This window comes from Canis lupus, chromosome 22 (assembly GCF_011100685.1).
Source record: "Canis lupus familiaris isolate Mischka breed German Shepherd chromosome 22, alternate assembly UU_Cfam_GSD_1.0, whole genome shotgun sequence".
Taxonomy (NCBI): domain Eukaryota; kingdom Metazoa; phylum Chordata; class Mammalia; order Carnivora; family Canidae; genus Canis; species Canis lupus.
Genome location: NC_049243.1, coordinates 36,434,388 through 36,449,304, shown reverse-complemented (window position 1 = coordinate 36,449,304; position 14,917 = coordinate 36,434,388). Strand labels below are relative to the sequence as shown.

At 37.2% G+C, this 14,917-nt stretch overlaps 1 protein-coding gene across 2 annotated transcripts; it reads left to right on the top strand.

Annotated features, from left to right (window-relative positions):
* Nucleotides 1-1,746: 1,746 nt before the first annotated feature.
* On the top strand, nucleotides 1,747-5,970 carry SLITRK1 (SLIT and NTRK like family member 1). 2 transcript variants are annotated; one of them, XM_038569860.1, is made up of 2 exons: nucleotides 1,747-2,106; nucleotides 2,739-5,970. In XM_038569860.1, exon 2 carries the CDS (start codon nucleotides 2,942-2,944, stop codon nucleotides 4,766-4,768), a length of 1,827 nt encoding a protein of 608 aa, XP_038425788.1. In that variant the 5' UTR covers nucleotides 1,747-2,106; nucleotides 2,739-2,941; the 3' UTR covers nucleotides 4,769-5,970. The 2 variants fall into 2 exon arrangements, with proteins under 2 accessions (XP_038425788.1, XP_038425787.1); XM_038569859.1 differs by having other exon boundaries at nucleotides 2,625-5,970.
* Nucleotides 5,971-14,917: the final 8,947 nt, after the last annotated feature.

The window sequence follows — 14,917 nt, the reverse complement described above, 5'->3', positions numbered from 1 at the left end:
AATAAATTAAATAAGAATCGGATTGTTTTAGAAGTGTAATAGATTGTCTGGAAAAGCCCCCCACCCAACACACACACTACCAAACTGAACCTTCATCTATGTCCTCCTACTAAATTTTACCATAAGACAACACATTTGATTATATGAAAATATTACATAGAGGTATGAAAACTGTCTCACCTTAAGAATTAGCTTCTAATTTCTAAAATTTTTTCCCCTACACTTCCTGAATTTCCTCATCCCTAGTCCTTCCTGGAATTCTTCAACTCTCCACCCTTTTCAAAATGCACACATCCTTGAATACTGGATCTTTTACTCAGATTATTAGCAGGAACATTAACAGCTGTCCAACTGAGTAAGACCTAATTAAAAGGGAAACTGATGTAAACATATTTCTGCTTCAACTGAAGAAATGAAATAATAATAATATCCTATAAATTCAAACCCTAAAATGAGCACAATTTTTAGAATATATTGATGGAAAAGGTGTCAACTCTGTTAAGAAAAGTCAGCAGAGCAGCTGACTTTTCCAACAAGCAGCATTCTCATATTCTCTCCTTTCTCAAATGTTTATAGAACTTGGTTTTTATAAGCTTCATCTAAGTTTGAGGAACCAGATGATTCCTTGTCTGGGAAAAGCCCTAGCTGGGTGCTCCACCAGAACCAGTGACCCAGAGAAGAGAAACTGCCTGCTACCTGCAGATAATATTCACACAGGGCCTTAGAGACCTGCGATTTCTTTCTCTCTCTCTCTCTCTCTCTCTCAAAATGCAACTGGTTATTTACTTGTAAGCGTTTTAAATATGTCCATATGGATGCGGAAACTTTGTGAGTGTGCATGTGTGTATGCATGTGTCGTGTGTGAGTGCCAGTCTGACAGTGGGTTTTTAAGAGCACTCACGAATCATACTGGGATTTTTTTTTCCTGCTCCCTCCCTCCTTTTCCGGTTCTCAGCGAAAGCTTTTGGGTCTGGAATCAAAGACTGCAAGCATGCATTGTATTTGCACCCTGAAGACTTAAATAACATTCAAGAAATATCATCAGAGAAACCTAACTCTCAACGACCAAATTGACTAAAATTCTATACCAAGTTTAAAAAAGAAAAAGTATGCGCCTAAATTATATACCATGCAACAAAAAATTCATAGCCAGTTATATTATTAAAATATAATATATATGATATGACTATATGTTTCAAATAACCACTTTCAACATGCCCAAAAAAAAAAAAAAAAAAGGTTTCAAAGACCTCAAACAGCATAAAACATTGTACTGCAGAGACGGAAGAAATGCATTTAAAGCACCGATGAAAATGGCGTGCAGTATAATTACCTCAAATTGCTGTTCGCTTGACACCCTGACACTAATTTTATTCAAGCCATTGGGAAATAAATGTTTTAAAAGCACTCCTTTCCAAACGCTGGAGGTAGTGGGGGCTGTGAGGTCGCCAAGGAAAGGAAAGGGTAAAGTTTTCAGCACGCAAAAAGAATTAAATAATCCATTTAAAATAAGCATCTATGTGGATCGACAGCCTTTAATGCCCACATTTTTAACGCTTGCCCTGTACGTGGATTGATTTTTTTTTTTTTTTTTCTTTCAGCATTCCCTCACCAGATGGATTTTTGCTACTGCAGATCAGCAGAGGGTGTCAGATCTTTCAGAGTGCACCAGGCTGGAACAAGCAGAGCTTCTTAGCAACTCTCTTCTACCCCCCCCCCCCCCCATTCTCGCGCTCTCTCCCTCCCTCAGACAACTCGCCCCCCGCCCTCCGCCCCCTCCACGTAATTCTGAAAGAGCAGAATAAAGAGGAGAAAAAGAAAAAGGAGAGCTAGTACCCGAGAGCCGGAGCCCGGAAAAAAAGCTGAAAAGGACGGAAGGGAAGGAAAGGAAAAGGATGGACAGCTACAAAACGCAGCGATTGCGGAAATTTTCCAGCGCCATTGGCTCGGCAGCGTGAGTTCTTCGGTCGGGCGTGATTTCAGCACCGGGGGGACTGGACAGCACCCCGGGGGACTTCTGGGCAACCTGCAGCCACTGCAAGAACTCCACCGGCCGCCTCAGCTGCAGAAGCCGCCGAAAACCCTGCTTTGTATCAGAGAGGCAAGGTCAGTCCGACGCACAGCCATGCACAGGCAGTGCGCCTGTACTACGCTGCAAACCCTCTGCTTGTTTCTCTAACATGCACTTGCTTCTAATTACTAGCATTGTTCCCTTCCTGATTAGTGAGGACCACCAGACCAGGTTCTGTAAGGGTGTATTTTTAATTTATATGTATATATTTAACTTCTTTTGGTAATTTTTAAAGGGTTGAGCGGGAGTGGGGTTATTTTTTTCTACTTTCTTTTCTCTTTCTTTTTTTTTTTTTCTTTTTTCTTTCTTTCCTTCTCCGCCCCCCCTTCCTTTTTTTTTTTGTTTTTTTTTTTTTTTTTGTTTTTTGCTTGCCTTGCACTACGTGCCTGGATAGTCTGTGGATATAATTATTGACTGGCGCCTGGGTTGTTGCAGTGCGGGGGGGTTAGGGAGGAAGGAATCCACCCCCACCCCCCCAAACCCTTTTCTTCTCCTTCCCTGGGTTCGGACATTGGAGCACTAAATGAACTTGAATTGTGTCTGTGGCGAGCAGGATGGTCGCTGTTACTTTGTGATGAGATCGGGGATGAATTGCTCGCTTTAAAAATGCTGCTTTGGATTCTGTTGCTGGAGACGTCTCTTTGTTTTGCCGCTGGAAACGTTACAGGGGACGTTTGTAAAGAGAAGATCTGTTCCTGCAATGAGATAGAAGGGGACCTACACGTAGACTGTGAAAAAAAGGGCTTTACAAGTCTGCAGCGTTTCACCGCCCCGACTTCCCAGTTTTACCATCTATTTCTGCATGGTAATTCCCTCACTCGACTTTTCCCTAATGAGTTTGCTAACTTTTATAATGCGGTTAGTTTGCACATGGAAAACAATGGCTTGCATGAAATCGTTCCTGGGGCTTTTCTGGGGCTGCAGCTGGTGAAAAGGCTGCACATCAACAACAACAAGATCAAGTCTTTTAGAAAGCAGACTTTTCTGGGGCTGGACGATCTGGAATACCTCCAGGCCGATTTTAATTTATTACGGGATATAGACCCCGGGGCCTTTCAGGACTTGAACAAGCTGGAGGTACTCATTTTAAATGACAATCTCATCAGCACCCTACCTGCCAATGTGTTCCAGTATGTGCCCATCACCCACCTCGACCTCCGGGGAAACAGGCTGAAAACGCTGCCCTATGAGGAAGTCTTGGAGCAAATCCCTGGCATTGCTGAGATTCTGCTAGAGGATAACCCGTGGGACTGCACCTGTGATCTCCTCTCCCTGAAAGAATGGCTGGAAAATATTCCCAAAAATGCTCTGATCGGCCGAGTTGTCTGTGAAGCCCCCACCAGACTGCAGGGGAAAGACCTCAATGAAACCACAGAACAGGACTTGTGTCCTTTGAAAAACCGAGTGGATTCCAGTCTCCCGGCGCCCCCTGCCCAAGAAGAGACCTTCGCTCCTGGACCCCTGCCAACTCCTTTCAAGACAAATGGGCAAGAGGATCATGCCACCCCAGGGTCTGCTCCAAACGGAGGTACAAAGATCCCAGGCAACTGGCAGATCAAAATAAGACCCACTGCTGCGATAGCGACCGGCAGCGCCAGAAACAAACCCCCAGCCAACGGCTTGCCCTGCCCCGGGAGCTGCAGCTGCGACCACATCCCAGGGTCGGGTTTAAAGATGAACTGCAACAACCGGAACGTGAGCAGTTTGGCTGATTTGAAGCCCAAGCTCTCCAACGTGCAGGAGCTTTTCCTTCGAGATAACAAGATCCATAGCATCCGAAAATCTCACTTTGTGGATTACAAGAATCTCATTCTGTTAGATCTGGGCAACAATAACATTGCTACCATAGAGAACAACACTTTTAAGAACCTTTTGGACCTCAGGTGGCTGTATATGGATAGCAACTACCTGGACACGCTATCCCGGGAGAAATTCGCCGGGCTGCAAAACCTCGAGTACCTGAACGTGGAGTACAATGCAATCCAGCTCATCCTTCCTGGCACTTTCAATGCTATGCCCAAACTGAGGATCCTCATTCTCAATAACAACTTGCTGAGGTCCCTTCCCGTGGACGTGTTCGCTGGGGTTTCGCTCTCTAAGCTCAGCCTGCACAACAATTACTTCATGTACCTTCCGGTGGCAGGGGTGCTGGACCAGTTAACCTCCATCATCCAGATAGACCTGCACGGAAACCCTTGGGAGTGCTCCTGCACCATTGTGCCTTTTAAGCAATGGGCAGAACGCCTGGGTTCCGAAGTGCTGATGAGCGACCTCAAGTGTGAGACGCCGGTGAACTTCTTTAGGAAGGATTTCATGCTTCTCTCCAATGACGAGATCTGCCCCCAGCTGTACGCGAGGATCTTGCCCACGTTAACTTCGCACAGTAAAAACAGCACTGGGTTGGCGGAGACCGGGACGCACTCCAACTCCTATCTAGACACCAGCAGGGTGTCCATCTCCGTGTTGGTCCCGGGACTGCTGCTGGTGTTTGTCACCTCCGCCTTCACTGTAGTGGGCATGCTTGTGTTTATCCTGAGGAATAGAAAACGATCTAAGAGGAGGGACGCCAACTCCTCGGCGTCCGAAATTAATTCCCTACAGACAGTCTGTGACTCTTCCTACTGGCACAATGGGCCTTACAACGCCGATGGGGCCCACAGAGTATATGACTGTGGCTCCCACTCGCTCTCAGACTAGGACCCCGACCGAGGCAGAGCGGGGGAGCGGGAAGGCGATGCCCCCACCCCGTCCCCCCGCCCCCCAGTCATCCCAGGGGTCAGAGGAGCCCAGACTCAAGTCCAGCGCGCCCCAAGGCTTTATGGACATAAGTAAATAAATAACTATGAACTCGCTCCACTGAGAGGGTTTGACCCCTTAACTCCCTCCTGGAAACAAAGAGCGGACTGTGGCGAGCTGGGAGAGCGCTGCCAAATGGCTCTGTGCTGCGAGCTCCTTTTGATAAAACCCAGCAGGGGCCCTGCTCAAAGAACTCGCCCTTTGCGGCGGAGCTGCTGGGGAAGGCTGCCGCGGCCCTATACGTATATACACATACCCACATCTATATAGAGAGATAGGTATCTATTTTTCCCCTGTGGATTAGCCCCGTGAGGAGGGGGGCGTGACGGCTCCCTGTTGGCTATGCAGGGACGGGCAGTTGCACGAAGGCATGAATGTATTGTAAATAAATAACTTTGACTTCTGACAAAAACAAAAAGTGCTGCATGGCTCGCATGGAAACCGCGCGCGCTCCAGGGACGCTGCCCTCCTCGGCGACTGGAGACGGCGTCACGTTCACAGCACCCACCCTCTTACCTGATAAGTCCCATCGTATCAAACTTTCTATAAACAAAACACAGTATAATCAGAAAGTGCCATTTCGCCATTCTTTGTGATCGGTAGGCAGTTCAGAGCGTACGTACGTTTACTGTGAAAAAAAAAAATGTAAAGGTTTTATTTAAGACATTTGCATGGCTAATCATCAGTCCATTTTATGAGTTAAAAATGTATTTTGTTGAGCGAAGTTTTTATGGGTTGTTTTGGGTTCTTTCCTTTATTTTGATGGTGATGTTTTTTTGTTTTGTTTTGTTTATTTTGAGGGGAATATTTTTCTATACATATCCAATAATGCCTTCCATCTGAATGTAAAATAAGTACCCATGATTTCTATTATAGTATCAGTGTAATTATTAAAAAAAAAAAGATTTTGAGGCAGTTAAGCATGACCAATTAATGTCATTCTAGTGCTTAGGCTGCGATCTTATGGTAGCAATTCTGTGCTGGTGTAAATCTTACTTATAAAGTAGGAAAAAAGAACTGAGGAAGCACGTGAAACTTACTAATTCTATTCGAGGATTTTATAATGGCATATTTTTTCAGTATTAAAGTGAAAATGTTTTCAACTCTGGGTCCTTAAATTTTTCCAGCTTCATGTTTGCAACTGGTAAACTGGATTTGCGGTGGAAGGGACCGGGGAGGGGGCCGGTTGGGGGTGGATCCCTTCTAGAGCTGTATCAAGGCTCTTTCTCTGACGGTTTTACTTAGCTTTCTATCCTTTGCATAGCTGCCCTCCTCCTCCATCCCCACCAGGGCTTTTCCAGCTTTTCCTTCTCGGTAAAGTGAGGTCTTCCCCCAACACACCCTCCCCCACCCCCCCATTTCCCCCTCTCCTTATGCGGCAGTGAATCCCTTTATTAATACTGGAAATCCCTCGCTGCTGTTTCTGCTGCTGCTGCACACACTGCAGATATATTAAGGATGTTAGAGATTTGATTTAATTGACTCTGCCTAGATCGGTCTCATTAAACAGAGTGGAGATTTCATTGGTCAGCACTCTTCGATGAAAGACAGCCCTAATGACTGGCATTTGAGATGCTGCTGGCGTTTTGAATTCAACATCTGCTGAAAACGGTAAAACTAATTAGTGCCCACCCACCCTCCCCGCCCCAACAACTGCATACTGAAATTTGTTAAAGCACTCATCTTTATGGAAATCCATCATTATCCTAAAGAAGTGTATCTTTCCCATCATTCGGTTTTCTAGTTGTGGCCTAGTAATTAACACAAAAAGCACTGAACTGTTTGAATTTTATGAGCCAGTGTAACCTGGCCTCAATCATATTCCTCTGGGATTTCTAAGCAATCTATTTTATCAGCAGTTAAGGAACAAAATGCAAGTAAAACTATACATATTGATGGGGTTCTGCATTCCACCACATATCCACCCTGAAGAAGTATGTTAAAAGGCCGCAGATTGAAGATTTATATATATATATATATATATATATACATATATATATATATAAATATAGTTGTAACTCAGCTAATGAAAGCCCCCAGAGCAGTAGTAGTAAGACTTGCCTTCTAGAACTCATATTTTAAAGAGAAGTAATTTCCCAGAACAGTGATGTTCTGGAGTATGTATTATTTATTTTAATGGTTTTAAAATAAAATCTTTATTATAAACTATCACTATACCTAAGGCCATTCATCATTTTCTCTCTTGATTCTTTTGTTTGTGGAGTGCATTTCATAGTGATAAAATTGGAACTTCATATCCTCTGACAAATATCATGTTTATTTATTTATTTTTTTAATGAAGGCCTTAATTCTTTTTTTGGAAAATAAACTGGGTTCCCTGTAAGCAATCAACAGATTTATTTGTAATGGAAAAGGTGGAGGAGGGGAAGAGTCATATTCAACAATATTATAACCTTAAGAAGGAAAAGAAAAGATGGTGGATATTCTACATCTCTGGTGGGAAGTGATACTTAAAAGATATCTAGTGAGGCATAACAGTAATTTTTAAAACTAATATATGATTAGTCTAAATCAGGAAACTAGAAGTTATAGAAGATATTCATTGAGGCAAAAAGTTTTCTTTATACTAATTACAAAGAAATTATGACATAAAGAACAAAGTTTAAAGAGTAAACTTATTTTCTAAATATTAGCTTTAACAGTTTGGAGTGGTTATTGTGTGCCAGGCATGGGCTAAACGATTTACATAATTATTTAATTTAACCCTTACAAATATAAAATAACTTAATACAGTATTGCTATTTCCATTATACAGATGAGGAAATTGAGGCTTACAGAGAACAAGCAATAACTCCAAACATAGCTCTGGGTAGATACTGGAGTGATATTTAAACCAAATTTCCTTCATACTACAATACCTTATTATTTGAATGGCATGGTCCTATGTAATAACAGGATAAACTCTTAAAGAAGAGTATCCTTAAAAAATACATATAGCTATAAAAATACTTTTTAACAAGTCAAAAACCCAAGTTGTATTTTCTTAATTGAGTATGTATTAGTAGTCCTTTATATTTCCAATTTTTCTTCAGCAAAAGAAAGTTGCCCTACATTTAGAGGGGATAACTTTAGTGTGTTCTCCAAGAATGTATAAAAAGGCAACATATAAGAAAAAAATGAATTGATATATGCATTTATGAATTATAGATTTTAAAATCATTAAATTATCTATTTACTCTAAAATATTAGAATTATCAAATATTTTAATAAACACTAATATGTGTTTAAAAATCCATGTAGAAAAGATAAGCAATGATTTAATGTAAAAGAACATTCATTACTTAGAGAATTTTTTATTTTGATAAAGTAACTTTGTCACAATTATGGATATAAACTAATATATAGCCATATATATTAGTTTACTTTAAAGTAATATGTATTATGTATTAGTTTAGTTTGCAGGGTACATAATACAAATATGGTCTTAGCACATAACTTTCATTTAGAAGTGCCTAGCTTATTTTTGTTGTCTTTATGTAAAATGTTCATATAACTATAGCTGCCGCGTGCACTAGTTGAGATATCTTGTTTCTAGTTAAATCATATTTAATTCATCAAGGGAAAAGAGATTTTAGTTGTACCAGATGGAAAAGAAGGAAAAAAAAGAGATATCTTGTTTAGTTCCATTGCTTTGAAGAAAGTAGTAGCTTCTGTGGTTGCTGCTGTAACTAAGAATATCCTAGAATTTAAGTTGTTGCCATAGAAATTTATTGTTTAACCATTTTTACATGTTTACCTAGGAGGAACCTGGAATGGCTGATCTAACATTAACATAACAGGATTCTCTTTCTTAACAGTATTTATATCAGATGTAATTAGAATTGTCAGGCATTTTAATAAGTGTTAAGAATTATTTTGGTGATTCCAAGAATAATTTGTTAATGTAGCTTTTTCTAGGTTGCTAATAAACGTTATTTGATATGTACAAAGAGGTGGATAAATTTGCAAGGGTGGACACTAGAAGAGTGTGTTTTTTTGATATCTCGGTAGAATATTTAGTAAAGTGGTCTCTAATTCATCTCTTTTGCTAGCTAATTTATAAATATTATTTTTAATCTATAAGCTTATTTGAGGAAAATGGAAATATAAAATATGCTAAAGACTTATTATTAGCATGCCTTATTCAGATACAACATATTATTTAATTTTTGAAAGATGAACTAACTCTGTGTGGTATCAGTAGATAGAATAAACGCATACTCAAGATTTTTAACTTCTATGATTTGCTTCAATGTGGCCCTGAACCATAAAAAAAAAAAAAAAATGAAGGCTAAAATTAAATTTTTCATAAAATCCCCTAGCATTTTTCATCAATTTCTTTTATTTATTTCTTTTATCATCAAGAATACTACTATTAAAAAAAATAACACACAGTACATGCAGGACTTTCCTCTTGGTTTCGAAACTTGAAAATATGCCACTAAATAGTTCCATGAAAACACATATTAACACACAGAGCAATCTTGAAATCTGAACCAATATTGACTCTACTGTGACCCATCAAAGTTTGGTGAGTTTCAAAAAAAAAAAAAAATAGCTATTTAGGAACTACAATTGTATAATGAAATGAATCACTGAAAAAATAATCTAAGACTATTGAAGTCCAATATAACTCTTTAGCCTCAGTTGACCAGCAATTTTAGTATATTGGCTTAGACCTCAATTGTTTAATTAATTACTCTGTTCCTTCCATTTATTTGTTAAATATATGCTATATTACATACTTGAAGTATAATTTTATTTCCAACTTGAATTTTGCACAAAGTTAACAGCAAGAAAATTATCTTATAGTTTAAAGAATTTTGAATGAATTGGAACCTAAATATTCAATCGACAGTGTTAATTGGGGACTTGCTACATGAAAAATACTGTGGAAGCTCTTTTAGAAAAAGAGAATAAGATGTGTCCAACCTTAGGGAGTTTACAATCTACAAAGCTGAGATATATCCATCCTTGTAATTGTAGAAATGGTAAATCATTTGAAATTATTAAAGACTACCACTAGAAAACTCTTTGTTTCTTTCTTTGAGTAGTTGAGGTTTTTAGCCATTGGAGAAGTGCAATGGTCACATCAGTTTTATTAGTTGTTACATAAATAGTAAAAAAATCTCAAAACAATATTTTTAAATGAAAGGGGTACTTTAATTACTTCACTGGTTTTATTCCTTTTTCTGTAAAATGGGAATAATGTCGGCAATTTTGTAACTTCAGTTAAGGTCTCTTTTTTTAAGATTTTATTTATTTATTCATGAGAGACACACATACACAGAGAGAAAGACTTGCAGAGAAGAGAGAGAGGCAGAAGGAGAAGCAGGCTCCATGCAGGAAGCCTGATGTGGGACTTGATCCTGGGACTATGGGATCACACCCTGAGCCCAAGGCAGAGGTCAACCGCTGAGCCACCCAGGCATAACTTCAGTTAAGTTTTTAAGCTAATCATTGCAAAAGGAGACAATCAAACGAATTTTTACCTTAAGTGAATGATAATATTTCAATTTTAATTATTTGAGAAATCAAGTAAGTTCAGGAAATTGAATACAATATTTTATGATATCATTAGAATTTCAGAATAGTTATCTTTGGCTACCTAGCTTTGATTTGTGTTTATACACATAGAATAGATTACAGTAGCTTTAATATAATATCATAAATACTTTAAAAAAAAAAAGATTTTATGTATTCATGAGAGACACAAAGAGAAAGAAGCAGAGACATAGGCAGAGAGAGAAGCAGGCTCCATGCAGGGAATCCGATGTGGGACTCGATCCTAGGACTCTATCCTGGGACTCCAGGATTACACCCTGGGCCGAAGACAGGCATTCAACCACCCAACCACACAGGCATGCCTCAAATATACTTCTATGATTTTACCGTAAAGGTAATAATCCCATAGCCACTTGTTGTTTAGCAAAACCTGATAATTCAGTTACTTAGTAGTATGGTCTAAATGTTTTAACATGGAGAAAGCAGTAAGCAAAATCATGCACTTACTTCTACAGCTTACTCTTTGCCTCTAATTCCATTTCTTTTCTTGGCAGAAGAATACAGGAAGGAAACATGTTCAGCTGCAGCATATCGATAGAAAAAGTCAATATATAGTGAAAAATGAGAAGTTCCTCAAATATAGATGATGAATGGTTAATCCATACTGCTATCAGAGAAGCAGTCTCTGCTTCCCAGCAAAGGCAGATGAGTGTAAAGGGCCACTCTTACCGTGAACAGTAATGGCTCTTACCAGATTCTGTGATATTTATTGTGTGCTCTCTTTTTTTTTAAATCACCTTCTTTTTATAAATTTCCAACCTGCACTTGATATGAGAAAGTAATGCTTATTATTTTGATAGCAATATGATTTGAATAAATTATATATACATAAAAGAACTTTTTACCACTGCCATCAAAGGATTACAAAATAGTGAACACATTTAAAATAATGTCATGCCAAAAAAGTGTCATGTCTATATGCTATAGTAGAATCCATGTTTTAAGCCATGCACTTTTATTTATTAAAATAATTATTTTTTATCAATTATAAGTAATCCTACATGACTAAATTATTATATATAAAATATTTTCTTTTATAATATATGAAATGGTATAATATAATAATTATCTGCTAAATTCCGTTCAGTTACTTAATTTCTATAGCTACTCTGATTCAGTTGTGAGTCCAGTTAACTTTATTTAATTGGATATATTTAGCACCAGTTTGTGTTTTGGTAGCTTATACAGAAAATGGTTAAGTATGGGTTTGTCATCATGGAGTTGTAAATTAGTGCTAGTGAACTTTTCAAGGATCCTAAATAATGAATCTAAATTGGTTTAATTCATTATCAGATGAATCTAAAGGAAATGAAATTACTACAGCAAAGAGTTTAATGCTGTTAATCCTTCTGTTTCCTGAATGACTAAATGTTTTCTGGTGTGTCAGTACATGCTTTAATGAGAGTTTAATATTATTATTATTATTATTGAAGTCAGGAAACATTATATTTTGTTATTTTCAGCAAAACTTTAATTTTATGGCATTTGTATTTTTCACTAAAATGGTCATTTCTCTACCAAACAAATTTCATCCTACAGATGGTATTTGGTATAATTAGACGTTAAGACATAACAAGCAGAGTATTCCAGGAGGGTATTACATCTTATGGTGTAATATTATGAGGAATAAGACTTGAAGCCAAGAAACTAACAGCTGGAAGTAGCAATAATCCCCAAGAAATGAATTACATGGACTGTCATATTACTATTATAACTTAAAATTTATAACAGCAAATTCAGAAGAAAGATCAGAGCACTTTTGAACATTATTTGTGTAAGTGTGACAACTTTTAGCCAGCCCAAAAGTATTTATGCAACAAGCTTTTTAGTAATATAGAACATTTTTTCCAGCATTTTTATATGAATAGCTAATATGGTGCTTATGAAATTTCCATCCCTACAAACTCAATTTGATGAGTAATCAAATGCACAAATTGGAAATAGAGTTATTTTCTTTTATAAACTCAGGTTTTTTTAGTTCACAATATCTTAAACTAGTATGACATATAAGGATGAGAATTTATGTGGGCTTTTAAACTATTATTGAGAAATGTTTTGACCACCTTTATAATACTGTCTTCTTCAAGACTGATACAATTGTTTAAGGAGGCAACATAGCATTGATGTCAGAGAGATGCACCTTAATCATGCGAAATTCAGAGTACAAAAAACAACAAATGGAAAGAAAAACAACTATAGATGATGGAAATTTTACTTTTATTGATTCAACATATATTTAATATTAACTATGTGACAGGCACTTATGCAGAGGCTTTAAAGCTAAATGGAAGAGACTAGATTTCTGTTCATCGGAACTTACATGGGGGATTAGAGAAAACAAAAATAATAGTTAAGACAAACTTGAATAAGGAAGAACCATGAATGAAATGAAATGGGGAATGGGTGGATAATCTCTTCTTTAGAATGATGATGAAAGTCCTATCTGAGATAATGCATGAACTGAATAAAAATGGTATCAGACAATTATTTGAACATTAGGAGCAAAGGAGATCCTGAAAAATAAAACACCAAGTACAAAACAACCGTATTTAAAAATGTGCATGGAATATTTAAGGACTAGAAAGAAGGCTAGAGTGGCTGGTATCTGACCATAGCCAGAGTTGAAGTTGAAGAGACAGAAGCCAGATAATGCCTTATAAGCCATAGGGAAGAATTTAGATTTTAAGTTTAACAGAGAGTTTCAAGGAGGCAAGTGTTATGATCCAAGCAGTATATTTAAAAATCCATTTTGACTTGTTTAGTGAGAATGAATTATATGAAGGCAAGATGCTGCTGTTGCAGTTTGGGAAAGACATGATGGTTTCTTGTACAATAGAGGCAGTAGTGGAGATGGACAGAAGTGTGGAGAGCTGGTGGGTATATTTTTTGGTGTCAACAGAACTCTATATCGCAACAGAGATAAATGAAACACAGTAAAAAATAGTTGTATGTGAGTTTGTGTGTGTGTGTGTGTTTTCTTTATCAAACAATTTGATGGTGGTGTCTTTTATTGAAAAGGGAAATATGGAGGAAGGAGGTGTTAGGTAGCATAGCTGAATTTTGAACGTGGTCACTTTGAAATGCCTATTTACATATCCTAGGTAGGATGTTGGACATGGGCATATGGAATTCAAGAGATTAGGGAGGAAAATATAGACTTGTAGTTTATCATTAGCCTTTTATTTATGACTCCATTTATAGAATTAAAAACCAAGCTTATGGTTGCATATAAGTAGTGTATTTAATTCTCAGAGCACATTTACTCAAAATTGAATATAAAGTTGATTTTAGAGACAACTGATGTGGGAAAGTTACTAAACACGTGAAATATCTTTAATATCTGTACGTTTTCTCTTCAAACCAGAAAACCACATATAAAACCTAGCAAACTATTCATTTGTGAAAGTCAATTGAAAACAGAAAGAATAGTATAGAAAAGGATAAAAGCAGCTTGTGACATAATCATACAATGTATATTTTAAATTGAAATACTTAAGCACTTTGCCTTAATAAGCATGAGAAAGAAGCAATTAATCTTATCCATTACAAGTGACAAAGACTTGTATTTACATCCAAGAGAAAAGATTTCTGATAAAGGAAGATGCATTTTAATAACATTAGTTATCAATTAGAATATTAGTAATCAATAATAAGACAAGAATAAAGATCATGCCATTCTTAGTTGGTAGTCAAAGGTTAGACTCCATTATGGAAGCTTTCATTTTATCCTTGCTTGTGGGTGACTCCATGGTCTGATTATCTCTTAAAAATCCTGTGACACATTTGGCATTTAGTCCAACCCTTGAGTAGATAGCATGATAACACATATTTCATGTTTTCTCCACAGAAGCATTTATCCAAATGTACTATTCAGCTCACTGTCAGCAGCTGCCCCTAATTATTAATGATTTAAGAGTAATTGAACTTAATTTTCTAAGTAAATTGTGATAATCTTTCATTTTATTATAGTCCTGCTATAATTATTTTTTTTTGCTTTAGACACTGTACAAGGATTGTTTTTCCATGTCATAAGACTCTGAGTATCTTCAGTTCTTTTTTTATAGGTATGATGCCATGTTGTAAATACTCAGTTTATTTGTAAAAGGAAAGTTAAAAGCTGTGAGCTCTGCTTAGATTCTCACAACACAGCCTTATGGTGCTAGAGTTCAAAGTCTTTGGGATCATTGATGAGGTCCATAATAATGAACCTACAATGAGAAAACCTGGATTCTGGATTAAGTCATCTTCTAACTGGCTCTTATATTACACATATATTATAAATAAATTTATATGTATATGAGAGAATACAAATTTCCAAAAGTAGGTATTGACAAAATTTAAAAATTTATTCATATACACTGAAATTTGATTTATAGAAAATTTTTATATGTCACATTTTTTTAAAAATTTTTTTCAACTATTTAAAAATGTAAAAACCCTTCTTAGCTCACAAGTGGCATAAAAACAGGCAGCAGGACTCATTTT

What these genes read in the sequence shown, in the direction of transcription:
- SLITRK1 (XM_038569859.1), top strand. Translation starts at nt 2,678, where the DNA reads ATGCTGCTTTGGATTCTGTTGCTGGAGACGTCTCTTTGTTTTGCCGCT.